At 47.8% G+C, this 19568-nt stretch overlaps 1 protein-coding gene across 7 annotated transcripts in view; it reads left to right on the top strand.

Annotated features, from left to right (window-relative positions):
• The window catches only part of rundc3b (RUN domain containing 3b), a 167273-nt gene that overhangs the window by 81139 nt on the left and 66566 nt on the right, over positions 1 to 19568 (top strand). For all 7 annotated transcript variants that reach the window (XM_072508644.1, XM_072508638.1, XM_072508645.1 and 4 more), the window contains exon 3: positions 15160 to 15293. In XM_072508644.1, coding sequence (XP_072364745.1) covers positions 15160 to 15293 — 134 coding nt within the window. The remainder of the gene's footprint in view (positions 1 to 15159; positions 15294 to 19568) is intronic.

Raw genomic sequence — 19568 nt, 5'->3', positions numbered from 1 at the left:
CTATGGAGGGCTTTAAAATCAAGGATGAGAATTTCAAAATAGAGGTGATACTTAACCAGGAGCCAATATAGATCAAGCATAGTATGATCAGATTTGGTGTGAGTTAGGCAGTGGGCAGCAGATTTCTGAATTGCCTCCAGTTTATGGAGGGTAGAACATGGGAGGCAAGCCTGGAGTGTGTTTGAATAGTCAAATCTAGAGGTAATAAACAGACGAGGGTTTCAGCAACACGTGAGATGAAGCAAGGGTAGAGTCGGGCATTGTTAGAGGTGGAAATAGGCAGCAACAAAACAAAAATTACTGGACAATCTCAGCAGGTCTGTCAGCATCTATGGAGAGAGATGGGAGCTAATGTTTTGAGTCTGGATGACTTTGTCAAAGGAAATGGGCAGTATTTGTGATGGCATGAACATGTGGCTGGAAGCTCAACTTGGGATCAAATATGAAACCACGTTTGTGAGCAGTCTGATTCAGAAAGTGGGATTGAGTATGTAGCGAGAAGAGTTTGTGGTGAGGCCGAAGACGATGGCTTTATAATGTTTAATTGGAGGAAATGTCTGCTTATCCAGCAGTGTGGCGTAGGAGGTACACTGGGGGCCATCTGTGTAGACATGAAAGCTTTGGCTGCTGTCACGACGGGCGGCATGCAGATGAGAAATGGAAGTGAGCCAAGGATCCATGGTGTATCCAGATATAACTGAGTGGCAGAAAAGCCATTCCAGGTGGTTTTCTGGCTATGATCAGATAGACACGAATGTAACCAAATGGATGCAGTTCCACCTACTGGATGATGTGATTAAATATGTCCTAGATTGCAGAAAGGTAGAGAGAAGGTTTATCTTTCTCACTTGCATAGGATGTAATTTTTAACTTTGAATTGAGCCACTTCAGAGGCAGAAATCTGATTGGGCAGATTCACCCATTCTATGAAAAGGTTCCAGGAAGTTTCTCTCTCTGACTCCCCACAGCCCCCTACTCATCAAGGGAAATATCACTGATCAAAATGCAGCCTTTGTCCGTCGTGTGAATCCATGTCATTCCTGCTGTTGCTGATTGGTTGCGGAACCTACAAGTAAAGTTTTAACGTGGTGACTAAGTTTGAAAAGCCCTTTTCAGGCATGTTGCATTTCCTTCCAGGTTCCCTGTGTGCTGTTGGACCCCTCACCCCCACCCCTTAGCCTGTCATAGAATCAAGTTATTTTCATAGATCATAGAATTTACAGTGCAGAAGGAGGCCATTCGGCCCATCGAGTCTGCACCAGCCCTTGGAAAGGGCACCCTACTTAAACCCACGCCTCCCTGTAACCAACTAACCCCACCTATCCTATTGGACACTCTGAGGCAATTGAGCACGGCCAATCCACCTAACCTGCACATCTTTGGACTGAGAGGGGAAACCGGAGCACCCGGAGGAAACCCACGTAGACACTGAGAAAGTGCATACTCCACACAGTCATCTGAAACTGGAATTGAACCCGGGACCCTGGAGCTGTGAGGCAGCAGTGCTAATCACTGTGCCACCGTGCCGCCTGTTTCAGCCTCCTATTAATCTGATCCTGAACAGATATTTCTATATCTCCGACTGCATGTAACTAATATGGTGTTCTTTGTGATTCTTGTTCTCAGGATGGATGTTGTGGTGTTCACAAAGACCACAGAAGCTAAGTTCATTACACTACTTATTAAAGCTCGACCACTTACCCGTATTGTAAACAATTCAGAATCTACACTCCACTAACACTAGTCTCTACACTCTATCTATAACTGCACTCTGATCTCTCTCACTACTCCTATGCCCGCCTCACCAGCCTTTTCCCAGAAGTCTGTGAGTCAGTGCTTTATGTAGTTCTGCATCTAGCTCCATCTAGTGGTTAATTATAATATGACATCAACCTTTTGTATTCTGAACATTTCCCATGTCACAACTAATGCGTCGGTCTTCATGAACATAATTTTTGAATAATTGATTGTTGAATTTTCTATGAAATCTGTTTGACTTCACGCACAGATATAGCAATCTGTCAATTTGTAAGGAAGATATGGAAATTAGAACAAGAAAGAAGAATTTTTTTTTTCCTCCGTTAAATATGTGTTAAATAACAAGGTGTTTGAGGAGTTCTCGGGACTTGTTATAAGACGGACCCACCAGAGGATGAGCGGAGGATGAGGGAGTTTTTTGGGGGGCGGGGGCGTTGGAGTGCCTGAGGTTGGGTGAAGCAGAGAAGGCGGGGCTGGAGGAGCCAGTAGGGTGGAGGAAGTGAAAGCAACAATCGGGAAGATGCAGGCGGGTAAGGCGGCGGGGCCGGATGGGTTACTGGTTGAATTTTATAAGAGACTTAAGGACAAGCTGGCACCGTTGTTGGTGGAAATGTTCAAGGACGAGATGGTTAGGGAGGTCTTGCTGAAAACGATGGGGTAGGCCTTCAGAAGGATAAGGACCCGGTGGAGTGTGCTTGTTCAGGCCCATATCTCTGCTGAATGTGGATGGCAAGATATTGGCAAAGGTGCTAGCGTTTAAGGTTGGAGGTGTGCCTTCTGAGGGTGATTGAGAAGGATCAGACTGGGTTCGTTAAGGGCATACAGGTGTCATCGAATGTGAGGCGGCTGCTGAATGTGGTGCTTTCTCCAGAGGAAAGGGAGTTATAAATGGTGGTGGCATTCGATGCGGAGAAGGCGTTTGATCGGATTGAGTGGAGTTATCTGATGCTGTTGGAGAAATTTGGAATTGGGCCCAAGTTTTGGCATGGGTGCAACTGCTGTATAAGGAGCCACTGGCGGGCGTGAGCAAAAATGATATGAATTGTGTATTTTGCATTGCACTGGGGAACGAGGCAGGGGTACCCCATGTCCTCCCCTTTGTTTGCCTTGCCATTGCGCTGAGGAACTCGGAATTGAGGAAGGGGATAATGGGATGGGATGATGCAGAGGGTGTCCTTGTATGTGGATGACTTGTTATATATTTCGGAGCCAGGCTCCTTGGTAGGTGACATAATGGGCTTGCTTCAAAGATTCTGGACATTCTCTGGATATAAGCTGAATTTGGGGGAAAGAGAGTACATTTTGGTTTCCTCTCCAGGTGGGGGGAGGGGCTGTCATTCCATCTGGCAGTGTCTCACTTTAGGTATTTGGGGATGCAGGTGGCCCAGGATTGTGCAGGTCTTCGGAAGTGCAATTTCTCTAGCTTGGTGGAAAGGGTGAAGGTGAATTTCTTGAGGTGGGATAATCTTCCTCTGTTGTTGGCGGGCCAGGTGAAGATGAATATTTTACCACAGTCATTGTTTTTGTTTCAGAGCCTGCCGGTCTTTTTCCCTAAGGCATTTTTCAGAGGGTGGATTCGGTTGTGGGGGCAGACGTTTTGGCCTTCGCCTCGCTGTTTGCTCGCCGGTGGGTCTTGTTGGGGTGGAGGTCAGCTTCTCCATCCTGTGCCTTGGCATGGCGGGGGGACCTGCTGGAGTTTCAAGCCCTGGAGAAAGTGAAATTTGCTCTAAGGGGGGCAAGTGATGGGTTCTACAAAAGCTGGGGAAAGTTAGAGAGTTGATTACCGTTGACTGCTGAGGGGAAGGTATGGGTGGGTGGGGATTTAATGTTTTGTTACAGTTGTAAATTGTACAAAAGTTAAATTTGTAATAAAAATACTTCATAAAAAAAAAAAAAAAAATGTTTTAAATAGGTTGGTAGATGCAAAAACCTTCTGAAGGTTGAATAGATTGGAATCAAATCCACGTTCATCATTCTGGGCACATTTTATGTTTTCACGAAGAAAGCACATTCTGATATTCCTTTTTATCACAATCACAAGGGAAGTTAAAACTGAAATAGTCTGACACCATGTGAGTCCTCCTGACCAAAATCTAGCTTTTGTTATAAATTTTCCAATGATCACTTAAATCTTATTTCAAACATTAGGCTCTGACAATATTGCCTTTTATTCTATTAGCTGTATGTGCATTATCTTCTGTATATTGTTAATACTGATAATATCTAGTTAAAAAAACACAAAGCATAAAGGAAATGAAACACTGGCTTATGTAATGAAATTTCAACCGTTATCCTCATCTAATCTAATTGACATAGGTAGACTTTCCAGATGGGACATCAATGAATGAACATCTAAGGACTTTGTCTGAAATGCATCTCCATCCGAGAGGCTAAATTACTTGTTTTAAATTGACGCTTTTACAAAGGGCGGCACAGTGGTTAGCACTATTGCTTCACAGCGCCAGGGACCAGGGTTCGATTCCTGGCTTGGGTCACTGTCTGTGCGGAGTCTGCACGTTCTCCCCTTTTCTGCGCAGGTTTCTTCTGGGTGCTCCGGTTTCCTCCTACAAGTCCCGAAAGACGTGTTTATTGGGTGAATTGGACATTCTGAATTCTCCCTCCATGTACTCGAACAGGCACCGGAGCGAGTAGGGGATTTTCACAGTAACTTCATTGCAGTGTTAATGTAACTCTACTTGTGACACTAAAAAAGATTATTATTATTATAAGATGACAGAGGGAGAGAAAAGAGTTTCAGAAGAATGATTAAGCAATTGCATGCCAGTAACCCATTGCATAATTTTAGGACCTTCATCTTTTAACTTCCTTCTATGAGCGAAGTCAGTCAGTTGGAAATGTACCAATTGCAAACATAGGATTACAGTAATCAATCAGTTGTCGTGTTTCGAACTGAAGAGAATGGTTTCCTGATTGATTGCTGTGAAGCTAGTTTAATGCTTGTGCTGTGATGCTGGTTTAATGGTTGTGATGCAATTTAATTCCACTTTGGCTATTCTTCTGAACAACCACATTACACTATTCTCACATTTGTGTGATGGAATGTGTTTATACTTTTGTTTTCATCCAGTGTCAGGATCAAGGACTTATTCATGATCCTTATATTTCAGCCCTGTGGTAGTATGCATTAGGGGTCATGTGGGACTATGAAGCCGTGATGTCATTGGCTGACAGATCCCGGGTCCTGGTTGGCTGTTGACCTCTAGCTCCGCCCTGAAGGCGGAGTATAAGAACCTGGAGTTCTCCCCCGCAGGCCAGTCAGCTACTGAACTGCGGGGAACAAGTCACGCTTAATAAAGCCTCATCGACTTCATCTCTATTCGTCTCTCGTGAGTCTTTGTGCGCTACAATTTATTAAGCGTGCTTAAAAGAACTATGGAGCTCAGGATCATCCCGGAATGCCTGAGGATCAGCCACAACGCAGTGAACTCAGCAGCAGTTTTCAAACACTGGCAGACTTGTTTCGAGGCCTACCTCAGAACGGCCCCCGGCCGGGTCACAGAAGACCAGAAACTACAGGTCCTGCACTCGAGGGTAAGCCCGGAAATTTTCCCTCTCATCGAAGACTCAGAGGATTACCAGACAGCGTTCGCAGCACTAAAAAGCATCTATGTTCGCCCAGTGAACCAGATCTACGCACGCTACCAACTCGAAACGAGACGGCAAAGTCCCGGAGAATCGATAGATTATTTCTACGCCGCGCTACTAATTTTGGGACGGGCCTGCAGCTGCCCGCCGGTAAACGCGATGGAACACACTGACATGTTGATGCATGATGCTTTTGTGGCTGGTATGAACTCTTCCCAAATCCGCCAAAGACTTTTAGAAAAAGAGTCGCTAGGACTTTCAGAGGCACGGGCCCTTGCAGCCTCACTAGATGTGGCCGCGCGAAACGCCCGCGCCTACGGCCCCGACCGCGCGGCAGCCCCTTGGGCTCCGTGGACCCCCGTCGTGACAAACCCCTCCCCCCTTCTCCCCCCCCCCCCCCCCCCACCCCACAAGCTTGCGCGGTTCAGACGCCAAGTCGTCCCGGGGGAGCCCGCTGCTATTTCTGCGGCCAGGCGAAACACCCCCGGCAGTGCTGCCCGGCCCGCGCAGCGACTTGTAAGAGCTGCGTGAAAAAGGGCCATTTCGCGGCTGTGTGCCGGTCCCGGGAGGTCGCCGCGGTCCCCGGCGAACAAGGATTCCTGCGTGCTTCTAATGCTCCCCAACCCCCCCCAGCGCCCCATGTACGACCCGCAGGCGCAACCAGTTTGGGTCCCGGCCACCGCTGTCCAGCGCCCCATGTACGACCCGCAGGCGCAACCAGTTTGGGTCCCGACTACCGCTGTCCCCGGAGAACAAGGCGATCTGCGAGTTTCTGACGCTCCCCAACCCCCCCAGCGCCCCATGTGCAACCCGCAGGCGCCGCCATTTTGGGTCCCGGCCACCACGAGGGGAGGAGGGGCGCCGCCATCTTGGGATCCCCCAGACCTGTGCGACGCATGGGGACGGCCATTTTGTCCACCCCGCCGCCAGCTTGTGACCCCCAGCCATGTGCGATGCATGGGGGCGGCCATTTTGTTCACCCCCGCCGCCATCTTGGACGGCAACAACGGACCCCAGTGTCGACGGCTCCACGGGGTTCGAGCAAGACGCTCAAACACTACGATTATGTCTGGCCTCAATGACGCTGGACCAAGCACGGCCCCGGACACTCCAGACGACGACAACAACGATGCTGATAAACGGGCACGAGACACCATGCCTGGTCGACTCCGGGAGCACTGAAAGCTTCATCCGCCCCGACACGGTAAGATGCTGTTTTTTTACCATCCGTCCCAGTGCGCAAAAGATTTCCCTCGTGGCAGGATCCCACTCCGTACAGATTAAAGGCTTCTGCATAGTGACCCTAACGGTGCAAGGGAGTTTAAAAACTACAGGCTCTACGTCCTTCCCCAACTCTGCGCGCCCACATTACTGGGATTAGATTTCCAGTGCAACCCGCAGAGCCTAACGTTTCAATTCGGCGGCCCAATACCCCCACTCACTATCTGCGGCCTCGCAACCCTCAAGGTTGAGCCCCCATCCTTGTTTGCAAACCTCACCCCGGATTGCAAACCCGTCGCCACTAGGAGCAGACGGTACAGCGCCCAGGACCGGACATTCATTCGGTCCGAAGTCCAGCGGCTACTGAAGGAAGGCATAATCCAGGCCAGCAATAGTCCCTGGAGAGCACAGGTGGTAGTAGTAAAGACAGGGGAGAAGCAAAGGATGGTCATAGACTATAGCCAGACCATCAACAGGTACACACAACTAGATGCGTACCCTCTCCCCCGCATATCCGACATGGTCAATCGGATTGCCCAATATAAGGTCTTCTCCACCGTGGACCTCAAGTCCGCCTACCATCAGCTCCCCATCCGCCCAAGTGACCGCAAGTACACAGCCTTCGAGGCAGACGGGCGATTATACCACTTCCTAAGGGTCCCATTTGGCGTCACAAACGGGGTCTCGGTTTTCCAACGAGAGATGGACCGAATGGTTGATCAACACGGGTTGCAGGCCATGTTCCCGTACCTCGACAACATGACCATCTGCGGCCACGATCAGCAGGACCACGACGCCAACCTCCAAAAATTCCTCCAGACCGCTAAAGCCTTGAACCTCACATACAACGAGGACAAGTGCGTGTTTAGCACAAACCGGCTAGCCATCTTGGGATATGTAGTGCGCAATGGGATAATAGGCCCCGACCCCGAACGCATGCGCCCCCTCATGGAATTTCCCCTCCCGCACTGCTCAAAAGCCCTAAAACGCTGCCTGGGTTTTTTTTTCATATTACGCCCAGTGGGTCCCCCAGTACGCAGACAAGGCCCGCCCCCTAATACAGACCACGACCTTCCCTCTGTCGACAGAGGCTTGCCAGGCCTTCAGCCGCATCAAAGCGGATATCGCAAAGGCCACGATGCGCGCCATCGACGAGTCCCTCCCGTTCCAGGTCGAGAGCGACGCCTCCGATGTAGCTCTAGCGGCCACCCTTAACCAAGCGGGCAGGCCCGTGGCCTTTTTCTCCCGAACCCTCCACGTTTCAGAAATCCGCCACTCCTCAGTGGAAAAGGAAGCCCAAGCCATAGTGGAAGCTGTGCGACATTGGAGGCATTACCTGGCCGGCAGGAGATTCACTCTCCTCACGGACCAACGGTCGGTAGTCTTCATGTTCGATAATGCACAGCGGGGCAAAATTAAGAACGACAAGATCTTAAGGTGGAGGATCGAGCTCTCCACCTTCAACTATGAGATCATGTACCGTCCCGGAAAGCTGAACGAGCCATCCGACGCCCTATCGCACATGTGCCAACGCACAAATTAACCGCCTCCAAACCCTCCACGAGGACCTCTGCCACCCGGGGGTCACTCGGTTCTACCACTTTATAAAGTCCCGCAACCTCCCCTACTCTGTGGAGGAGGTCCGTACAGTCACAAGGAACTGCCACATCTGCGCTGAGTGCAAACCGCACTTTTTCAGGCCGGATGGTGCGCACCTGATCAAGGCTTCCCGTCCCTTTGAACGCCTTGGTCTGGATTTCAAAGGGCCCCTCCCCTCCACCGACCGCAACATATACTTCCTGAACGTGGTGGACGAGTACTCCCGTTTCCCCTTCGCCATCCCCTGCCCTGCCACGACAGCGGCCACAGTCATTAAAGCTCTTAACACCATATTCACACTGTTCGGTTGCCCCACATACGTCCACAGCGACAGGGGGTCCTCCTTTTATGAGTGACGAGCTGCGCCAGTTCCTGCTCAGCAACGGTATAGCCTCGAGCAGGACGACCAGCTACAACCCCCGGGGGAACGGGCAAGTAGAGAGGGAGAACGGCACGGTCTGGAAGACCGTCCTACTGGCCCTACGGTCCAGGGACCTCCCAGTTTCACGGTGGCAGGAGGTCCTCCCGGACGCTCTCCACTCCATCCGGTCGCTACTGTGTACTAGCACTAACCAAACGCCTCATGACGCCTCCTTGTCTTCCCCAGGAAGTCCTCCTCTGGAACGTCGCTGCCGACCTGGCTGGCGGTCCCAGGACCCATCCTGCTCCGAAAACATGTGCGGGCGCACAAGTCGGACCCGTTGGTCGAGAGGGTTCGCCTCCTCCACGCGAACCCGCAGTACGCTTACGTGGAGTACCCCGACGGCCGACAGGACACGGTCTCCCTGCGAGATCTGGCGCCCGCCGGCAACACGCACACCCCCCCCCCCCCCCGACACCAATCACCCCCTCCCTGCCACCGGCGCACCCCGCGAGCGCCCCCTTCCCGGGGGGATCGGTCCTCCTCCCAGGTCCGACTGGAAGTGAAGCGGAAGCAGAAACCGTAAGGCTCCCGGAGACGACAACACGGGAACAAGCACCAACACCGGGTCCGAGGCGATCGACGAGGATGACCAGACTGCCCGACCGACTTGTGGCATCAATGTAACACTACTATATTGTGGACTGTAACTAGAACGTTTTCCTTTTCCCCCTTTTACTGTAAATAGTTCAAAACAAAAAAACCTCTGTACATGCAAAAGATTTCCTCCCAGGACCAGCCTTGTAAACCCTTACCACCATACGAAGCACCACCCCGCCGGGTTCATTTTTAACAAGGGGTGAATGTGGTAGTATGCATTAGGGGTCATGTGGGACTATGAAGCCGTGATGTCATTGGCTGACAGATCCCGGGTCCTGGTTGGCTGTTGACCTCTAGCTCCGCCCTGAAGGTGGAGTATAAGAACCTGGCGTTCTCCCCCGCAGGCCAGTCAGCTACTGAACTGCGGGGAACAAGTCACGCTTAATAAAGCCTCATCGACTTCATCTCTATTCGTCTCTCGTGAGTCTTTGTGCGCTACAAGCCCTTCATGGATCAGGAACTTCATAAATCTTTTGAACTATTTACCATTTATTTCTGGAAAAGTGGCTTCCGTTCACTTTATGTTGCATAAAGGTTATGCTGCTCTGAATAAACAATTGAGTTTTTCCGTTTTGCATAACAGTAACAATTTAGGTAGGATTGACTTATATGCCCACCTCCCTGAACATTGTCATTGCTTCTTTCTGAAGTGCTCTACTAACAGCATTTTTACTTGTACCAGCATTCTGATGTTCTTTTGTATTCTTTAGTGATGCTCTTAACTGGTTGACTAAACTATGTTGATTGCCTTGAATGTTGCCATCTGTCTGTTTACTATGCTTCGACTAATGGAAGAGGGAGACAAATTTTTAGGGAAATGCTTGCTGATAATATCCACAATGTAATTTCGGTACTGATGAGATTATGGGCAGCTTGCAGAAGAGAACTCCCAGGGTGGTAATCTGTGAAGTCCACACCTCCCTGTGCAGAGGATGTTCAGAGTGGAAGAGAATGAATCAACTAATGTGAAATCCTTGATTTATATTCTATTGTAGGATCAATAGGTATTATTGATTATCGATAGAATTGTTTTTTGGATTATGATCCCTTTGGTTGGGAGAAACTAGTCCTGCAACAGCATTTTCATCCCTCAACAGCCCTTCTGGTGGAAAGTGTGAGGAATATGACTTGTGGCTTCTGGAAAATGCCACCACATTATCGTTTATAGTCCGGTTGCCCAGTGTCTGCTGTTTATCGTTTGTTTAAATTTTTTAACATTTGAGATCTTTGGGACCAGAGTCACAAATCATGGAGTGTCCACTGGTACACCTGAAGCATTCTGTAACCGGTGGGCAGAGTGGGGGCTCAAGTGCATCATCAGCTCCAGGAATTTGACTTTATAAGATTTGTTCATTTTTTTGTTAGAGTGCCCCTTTAAGGGGCTAGTAATTTGTTCATAAGTTAGTTATTTTTTACATTCTTAAAGGAGTATAAAGAAACACTTATTGACACTGTTTGTAGAGTCGGGAGCTATGCATTTTAATGTCTCACATTGTGACTAAAGCTAAAATGGAATAATGACTCGCTTAGTGGTCTCTTTCACTAACTGGCTATAAGAAGTTTAACACTGGAAGAGTCGGGCCTGAATTTTCATGAAGTCTGGCAAAATTGGGAGATCTTTAAAAATGGCAGACAGGATCCAATTCTGGAATTCCCACCCACATTGCAATTTCCGTCAGTTTTGCTGGCACAGGATGTACATGCCAAACATGCATGCAACACTGATTTCCTTGCCAGATCCAGTGTGGATATATCAGACCCCTGCAATTTTGATGGAGTCAGGTCTGTTCTGTTGAGACATGGTTCACCTCCAAGGAATCCTGAACAATAGGATTCCGAAACCAAGTTGAGAATCAAAGACGCAGTAAAACATTCCTCAGAAAATCCTTTCAGCAAAGGCTCCACTGGAGCAACTTACTTCAATCTTAAGACTGCGATGCTCAGCTGAAGGTGTTTCTGCCTCAAGGTTTTGTGAACCCAGTATTGGGAGAAGTGTTCATTCTGAAAGCCTCAAATTCCATCTGCCAATTGATTGATTGATACATATCGCCAAACTCAATTTTTAAAGCAGCTTCTAATGTATCTAATGTACCATGAAAAAGTGTTGAAAGATTGGTATGGGGTTGGAAATTGATGAGTAAAGTTGCCAACTGTGATTTAAATGTATTTGCGGAGATTTCATCACATGACCTGCCTCCACTCTAGCCATTAATCGGCCAACACATCCACCCTTGTGATGCACTGCTTTCCTATGCTAATTGGAAAGCAAAAAGTCTCATCCAATTGGATGATGCTTGACTGTCAGTCAAACAGCCCCCCTCCTCCCCATTTATATCTGGTAAAGTGCAACAAAGAAAATTATTTTCGAAAAAACTAATCTTTTTATTCTCGAGGGCTGCATACATCATAGAATTTCCAGTGGAGAAGGAGGCCATTCGGCCCATCGAGTCTGCACCAGTCCTTGGAAAGAGCACCCTACTTTTTAAAAAAAATTTTAAATTTTTTTTTTCTACCCCATTTATTCCCACCGCACTCCGCACCATGTTCCCCCCTCTATCCCTAACTCCCCCAATCTCCAACGCTGCCTGCCGCTTTAGAAGCTGATGTGCCAACATCCGTCTCGCCTTCTCCCCATATTCGTACACCGCCCCTTGCGCTTTCCTCCACTGCACCTCTGTCTTCCTGGTAGTCAACCGGTCGAATTCGGCCTGGAGGCTTTGTTGCTCCTTGAGTAATCCTTCCTCAGGGACCTCTGCATACCTCCTACCCACCCTTAATATCTTCCCCACCAATCTCCCTCTCTCTCCTCTCCTTCCTCTCCTTATGGGCCCTAGTGGAGATTAGCTCTCCCCTGACCACCGCCTTCAGCGCCTCCCAGACCACCCCCACCTGCACCTCCCCATTGCACCTCCCCACCTGCACCTCCCCATAGCCTCTAACTATCTTTTAATGCACCGCTGGGTCCGCCCGCTCACCACCTCTTCTGCCAACAGTCCCACATCGAGGTGCCGCAGGGGGCTCTGGTCCCTCTCCTCCTCCAACTCCACCCAATGCGGGGCATGATCTGAGATAGCTATGGCCGAATATTCCGTGCCCTCAACTCTCGGGATTAGTGTCCTACTCATAATGAAGAAATCTATCCGGGAGTAGGCTTTAAGGACGTGGGGGGGAAAAAAGGAAAATTCCCTGGCCCCCGGCCTGGTAAACCTCCATGGGTCCACTCCCCCCATTTGGTCCATAAACCCCCTAAGCACCTTGGCCGCCGCCGGCCTGTTACCCGTCCTGGACCTGGAGCGGTCCAATGCTGGGTCCAACACCGTGTTGAAGTGTTCTCTTTCCCCCCCCCCCCCCATTATCAAGCTCCCTATCTCCAGGTCCGGAATCCGACCCAACATGAATCTGGCATTGTCCCAATTCGGGGCGTATACATTCACTAGTACCACCCGCACCCCCTGCAGCTTACGACTCACCATCACGTACCGACCTCCATTATCTGCCACGATGTTCAGTGCCTCAAACGACACCCGCTTCCCACCAAGATCGCTACCCCTCGATTCTTCGCGTCCGACCCCGAGTGGAAAACCTGCCCTACCCACCCCTTTCTCAGCTTAACCTGATCTGCCACCTTCAAATGCATCTCCTGGAGCATAACCACATCTGCCTTCAGGTGCGCGAACACATGGGCCAAAAGAGCACCCTACCTAAGCCCATACCTGTACTCTATCCCGTAACCCAGTAACCCCACCCAACCTTTTTGGACACCAAGGGCAATTTAGCATGGCCAATCCACCTAACCTGCGCATCTTTGAACTGTGGGAGGAAATTGGAGCACCTGGAGGAAATCCATGCAGACACTGGGAGAACATGCAGCCAGTGAAAACAGTGACCCAAGCCTGGAATCAAACCTGGGACCCTGGAGCTGTGAAGCAACTGTGCTAACCACTGTGCTACCGTGCTGCCCATCAGTGTCCTGGAGATTGATCTTCAATTCCTGGTGATTCCAGGCCACTCCTGGAAGGTTAGGATCCGTAATAGGTGTTGCGCCCACCCTCTGGGCATAACCGTGTGCAAAACACATTAATTTAGCAATTGAATGACCAGTGCTCAGTCCGCACAAACATTGCGCCCACTTCACAGTTGGACACCTTAAACAGGAATTAGGCCTCAAATTTATAATTTGAAGGCCCATGTTGAAATATTAATCATTTAATGTGGTAGCTGTTGAGCCTGCAGTATTCAAGATTCCCTTTAGTGGATCCGTAGATACCAACTTTTCCTTTGAGAAGCCACATTGAATATCTTCTTCACTCCCCGCCCTGAATTTTACTGAATGCCACTGCCAGTGGGGCAGGAAACCTTGTGTTGATACCTTCATTCATGGGAGTTGCATGTAAAGGCATGACCAATGCCAACAGCTTGCAATAAATGGATTAAGGCCTGAGGGCTAATTTATATCATAGAATCATAGAATTTACAGTGCAGGAGGAGGCCATTTGGCCCATCGAGTGTGTACCAGCTCTTGGAAAGAGCACTCTACTTAAGCCCACACTTCCACCCAAACCCAGTAACTCCTCCAACCTTTTGGACATTAAGGAGCAATTTAGCATGGCCAAACCACCTAACCTGCACAACTTTGGACTGCGGGAAGAAACTGGAGCACCCGAAGGAAACCCACGCAGAAATGGGGAGAAAGTGCAAACTCCGCACACAGTTATCCGAGGCCGGAATTGAACCCGGGTCCTGGAGCTGTGAAGCAGCAGTGCTAACCACCGTGCCACCATGCCGCCCTTATCGATAATTGCTCCTCTTGATTTGGTCACACACTGGTCACGCAACTTTGAGAGTCGGAGCCTGAAAATGGCACCACCTAATTTCTAGATCACTAGCAGGTAACGTGAAAGCTGCTAGTTGCCATTTTGAATTCTGGGAGAATGCCACTAAGTTATTCTTTCAGGTGAATGAAACCAGAACGAGTAGGAATTTATTGAGTAATGCCTCTTAATTTGAAATAAAAACATAAATCTTCAATTATATACTGTTGTCCGGAACGGGAATTTTGAACAGAGAGAATTGTGGAGTAAACATTAAATATACTTTCGGATTTGGAGAAATTGTTCTGCATATGTATGAACCACAGATTATCTTAAATTTTTCCCTGCTCTCCGCAACCATTGTGGATAATTTGATGAAATAGTGAGGGTTGTTTCAGTTTCTCTAGCTGTGATCTATATTTGGAATGAGATTACATTAACATTCAAGTGCTCACTGACTTATGTTCATTATTCAGACTGTAAGGCTGGGAGTATATTGATACTTTGCGAATGCAATGCAGGCTGAGCACATTAATGGAAATGTACTGACCCAAGGATGACCCAATTCTCAAAATGTCAAGAGACTGTTAAGCGCAATAAGCTATGATTGTATTTAAAGGCAGAGCAAGCTCAAGGGCTGTATAGTCTACAAAAGCAAAATACTGCAGATGCTGGAATCTGAAATAAAAACAGGAAGTGATGTAAATATCCAGTTGGTTGGGCAGCATCTGTGGAGAGGAGCAGAGTTAGTGCTTCAGGTTGATGGTGACCCTTCATTTCAACTAAAGAAAAATGGTGATGTAATAGGTATTAATTGTTTACTACTCAAGATTTTGATTCTGCCTTAAAGAATCTTTCAAGCTAGGGGCAACATGGTGGCACAGTGGTTAGCACTATGCCAAGGATCCGGGTTCGATCCCGCCCCCGGTTCACTGTCTGTGTGGAGTTTGCACATTCTCCCCATGTCTGTGTGTCTCACCCCCACAACCCAAAATTGGCCACGCTAAATTTCCCCTTAATTGGGGAAAAAAGAATTGGGTACTTTTAATTTATATATTTTTAAAAAGTTTTGCATGAGTGATGTTACTAGTTTTTCATATGAAATTTATTTTTATTTGTTCTTGTTTCCTGTTTGTGTTGCAGGTCAAATAAATTGGTTTGGTTACGAAAGCCCTCGAAGCTTCTGGGACTTCATCCGTGTGGTGTGCAGTAAGGTTCCACATAACTGCATCAGTAGCATTGAAAACATGGAGAATGCAAGCTCGTCGAGGGCAAAGGTTAGAAATTGGTTATGTCTTGACATTCTGTTCCATGGTCTGCAAATGTTAACCAAGGACATGCTATCGAGGGCTGTTTTTATGCTCTGCAGGGATGCTGTCACTTCCTAATGGGTAGGCTTCCATCAGCCAGTGGCAATCCAAAAGTGCCAGAGATGAGATCTTGGAAAGATTTGAAGATGTGATAAAGGATGTTAGCCTCTGTTTTAATCTAGGTCATGGACTGTCCAGGTCATTTTTAACCCCCAGAACTACTTTTAATATTTGAGATTGGTGTCTCATCTAACTCAGATGGAAACAACGCATGGACTTGTGGGAGCAGGAAAAGGAAGGAGAGCGAAACATCCTTAGGATCCAAGCAAATGTTCACTGTAATTGTGTGGACCATGTCTAATCTGAAATTATTGCGACACCGATGAAGTCTTCGGTCTGCGACTTCCACACTTAAATTGTCCTCATCTGCCTGTGGCGGGTGGCCATCATGCTGCCGGAATTAATTGCACCAGCCAAAATGATAACGTGCACCAACCAGTTGATAATACAGTGCAGATTCCTGGTTGCCATTCTGAGAACCCACTTACATTGCTAATGCTGGCGGGTCTGGGTTAAAATTGGGCTGTTTAAATTTAATGTAGTGGGGGACTTTGATCCTGTGTGGGTCAGCAAGTGGGTGATGGGCGTGTGGGTTTTAAACCGGGACAATGTCGATGTGGTTGCATTTTGGTCCAGTAGGAGTTTATGAAAGAAGAATGGGAGGCCAGGAAGGAGGGCATGAGAGAATTTTGTGTCTCATTGTGGGGGAAAAAATCTGGATAAATGTTTCGGTGACAGAGGGGCTGAGGTGGAGGTGGCCAATGTTTGTAGATGGAGGAAAAGTGGTCTTGGTAATAGATAAGGAAGCTGAATTCTGGGTTGAATGGAGCACCAAGTTTTCACTTGAGTGTTTATCTAGGGAGCAGGACAGAATCAGTGAGAAGAGAATGAAATTTACAATGGGTTTAGGTAAAAAAATGGCTTATTTCACCTGATATTCAGGCGGAGGAAGTTGTGACTCATCCATGATTAAATGATTGGATAACCTGATGGCATGAAGGTGGTCATGATGTTGACAGAAATAATTTGTAAGTAGAGCTGGGTCCCATCTTAAACATGGAAATTATTTTGTGGCTGTAAGTTTCCCTTCTCTCTACCACTACTAGTCTCCTTAAACCACCCTCCTCTCTGACCTCCCAACAATTTATGCAATGAGCTCACAATCTTTTTTTCAATACAGAGATCAAGATCCGCTGCCTCTGTTCCTTACCTTCCTTTCTCTTGCACACTGTGCCTAGTTTCCCTTAGGTACGTCCTTGCACTATATCTGAATTCAACTCTTTCTTTTTCATTGTTTTCCATCTCCCTTAATGCATTCTCCAAGCTCGTCTTGTCTGAAGAAACTACCTCTTAGTCTCTATATTGTATTGCTACTAAACTGCTGATTGCTCAGCTTCCCTTCCTGGCTGCCATAGTAACTGACATTAATTTCCTCCAGTTCTGTCCCCTCTTCTTCAAATCTGCTGTCATCATCACTCTCTCATACTTGTTTGCCTTCCAATTTAAAAAAAAATTTAATGGAGTGTGGACAGCATTTATTGTCCAACTCAAATTGCTCTTGAGCAGGCATTGGTGAGCTGCCTTCTTGAACCACTGCAGTCCATGTGGTGTAGGTACACCCACCATACTGTTTGTTCCAGGGAGTTCAGGGTTTCGACTCCGGAACAGTGATGTAGTTCCAAGACAGGATGGTGAGTGTAGATGTCCCCATGCATTTGCTCTTGTCCGTCTAGGTAGTAGTGGTTTTGGATGGTGCTGTCTTATGAACCTTCATTAGTTCCTGCAGTGAATTTTGTGAATGGTACTCACTGCTGCCACTGTTCATTGGTGGTGGGGGCATTGAATGTTTGTGGATCGGTGTCAGTCCAGTGGCTGCTTTGTCCTGGATGGTGTCAAGCTTTTTGAATGTTGTTGGAACTGCACTCATGCAGGCAAGTGGAGAATATTCTATCACACTCCTGACTTGTGCCTTGTTGGTGAGGGACTGGTTTTGGGGAGTCAGGAGGGGAGTTACTTGCCGCAGGATTCCTAGCCTCTGACCTCTTATAGCCACAGTATTTATATAACTAGTCCAGTTCAGCTTCTGGTCAAGGGTATCCCCTAGGATGTTGTTAGTGCGGGAATTCGATTCGGGGATGGTAATGCCATTGAATGTCAAGGGGGGATGGTTGGATTCGATCTCTTGTTGGAGTTGGTCATTACCTGGCACTTGTGATGCGAATGTCACTTCCTACTTACCAGCCCAAGCCTGAATGTTGTCCAGGTCTTGCTGCATATAGGCACGGGCTGCTTCAGTATGTCTCAAATGATGCTGAACATTGTGCATTGATCAGTAAATTTTCCTACTTCTGACCTTGTAATGGAGGGAAGGTAATTGATAAATCAGCTGAAGACCATTGGGCCAAAGATCAAGGCCTGAGGAGCTCCTGGAGTGATGTAGTAATGCCCTGGTACTGAGACTATTGACCTCCAACAATGCCAACCATCTTCCTTTGTGCTAGTTATGTCTCCCACTATGGCAGAGTTTCCCCAATTCCCATTGACTGCAGATTTGTTAGGGCTCCATTGATGCCACACTCAATCAAATGTCAAAGGCAGTCAGTCTTTCCTTAGCTCTGGGGTTCGGCTCTTTTGTCCATGCTTAAACCAAGGCTGTAATGAAATCAGGAGCTGGATGGCCATGACGGAGCCTGAGCAATAATGAGCAAGTTGTTGCTAAGCAAGTGCGCCTTGAAAATATTGTTGATGACCCCTTCTATCACTTTGCTCATGATCAAGAGTAGAATGATGGACGTTCTAATTGTCCTGGTCTTTGGGGCTAGTACATAACTGGCATTTTCAACATTGTCAAGTAGATGCCAATGTTGTAGCTGTACTGGAACAGCTTGGCTAACGGTGCAGCCAGTGTTGGAACAGAAGTCTTTGGTAATATTACTGGCGTACTTACCGGGCCCATAGCCTTTGCAGTATCCAGTACCTTCAGCCATTTCTTGATTTCATGTGGAATGTATCAAATTGGCTGAAGACTGTGCCTAATATCTATGCCTGTATTTCTCTCTGTTCCTTCTTTGAATTCCTCCATAATGCTTGAACTGCATTCATAGTACCAAGACTATTTTTGCCAAAGTTACAAATACCACCCCAGTTGACTGACAAAGATAAACTACCTCGCTTTGACCTATTTGCAGCATCTCACATGATTGCCCACAAAATTCTGCTCCAATGCCTCCATAGTCAACCGGCTTGGTGGTGGGACTACACTTATCACTTGTGTCAATCTTACCATGAGAATCAGCAGCAATGGCTTCTCATCCTGCTCACACACCATTACCTCCGATGCTACACAAGGATACATCCGTGGATCCCTTTTACTCATCTACATGTTGCCCCTCAGCGACATCGTCCAAATTCTTGTAATTTAGAACATAGAACATAGTACAGTACAGCACAGAACAGGCCCTTCGGCCCTCGATTTTGTGCCGAGCATTGTCCGAAACCAAGATCAAGCTATCCCACTCCGTCATTCTGGTGTGCTCCATGTGCCTATCCAATAACCGCTTGAAAGTTCCTAAAGTGTCCGACTCCACTATCACAGCAGGCAGTCCATTCCACACCCTAATCACTCTCTGAGTAAAGAACCTACCTCAGACATCCCTCCTATATCTCCCACCCTGAATCTTATAGTTATGACCCCTTGTAACAGCTACATCCACCCAAGGAAATAGTCTCTGAATGTCCACTCTATCTATCCCCCTCATTATCTTATAAACCTCTATTAAGTCGCCTCTCATCCTCCTCTGCTCCAAAGAGAAAAGCCCTCAACCTTTCCTCATAAGACCTATCCTGCAAACCAGGCAGCATCCTGGTAAATCTCCTTTGCACCTTTTCCAATGCTTCCACGTCCTTCCTATAGTGAGGTGACCAGAACTGCACACAATACTCCAAATGTGGTCTCACCAGGGTCATGTATAGTTGCAGCATAACCCTGCAGCTCTTAAACTCAAGCCACCTGTTAATAAACGCTAACACACTATAAACCTTCTTCACGGCTCTATCCACTTGAGTGGCAACCTTCAGAGATTTGTGGACATGAATCCCAAGATCTCTCTGTTCCTCCACATTCCTCAGAACTCTGCCGTTGACCCAGTAATCCGCATTCAAATTTTTTCTACCAAAATGAAT

The sequence above is a fragment of the Scyliorhinus torazame genome, chromosome 6, assembly GCF_047496885.1.
Source record: "Scyliorhinus torazame isolate Kashiwa2021f chromosome 6, sScyTor2.1, whole genome shotgun sequence".
NCBI classification, from domain to species: domain Eukaryota; kingdom Metazoa; phylum Chordata; class Chondrichthyes; order Carcharhiniformes; family Scyliorhinidae; genus Scyliorhinus; species Scyliorhinus torazame.
This window is presented reverse-complemented; position numbering and strand designations above follow the sequence as displayed.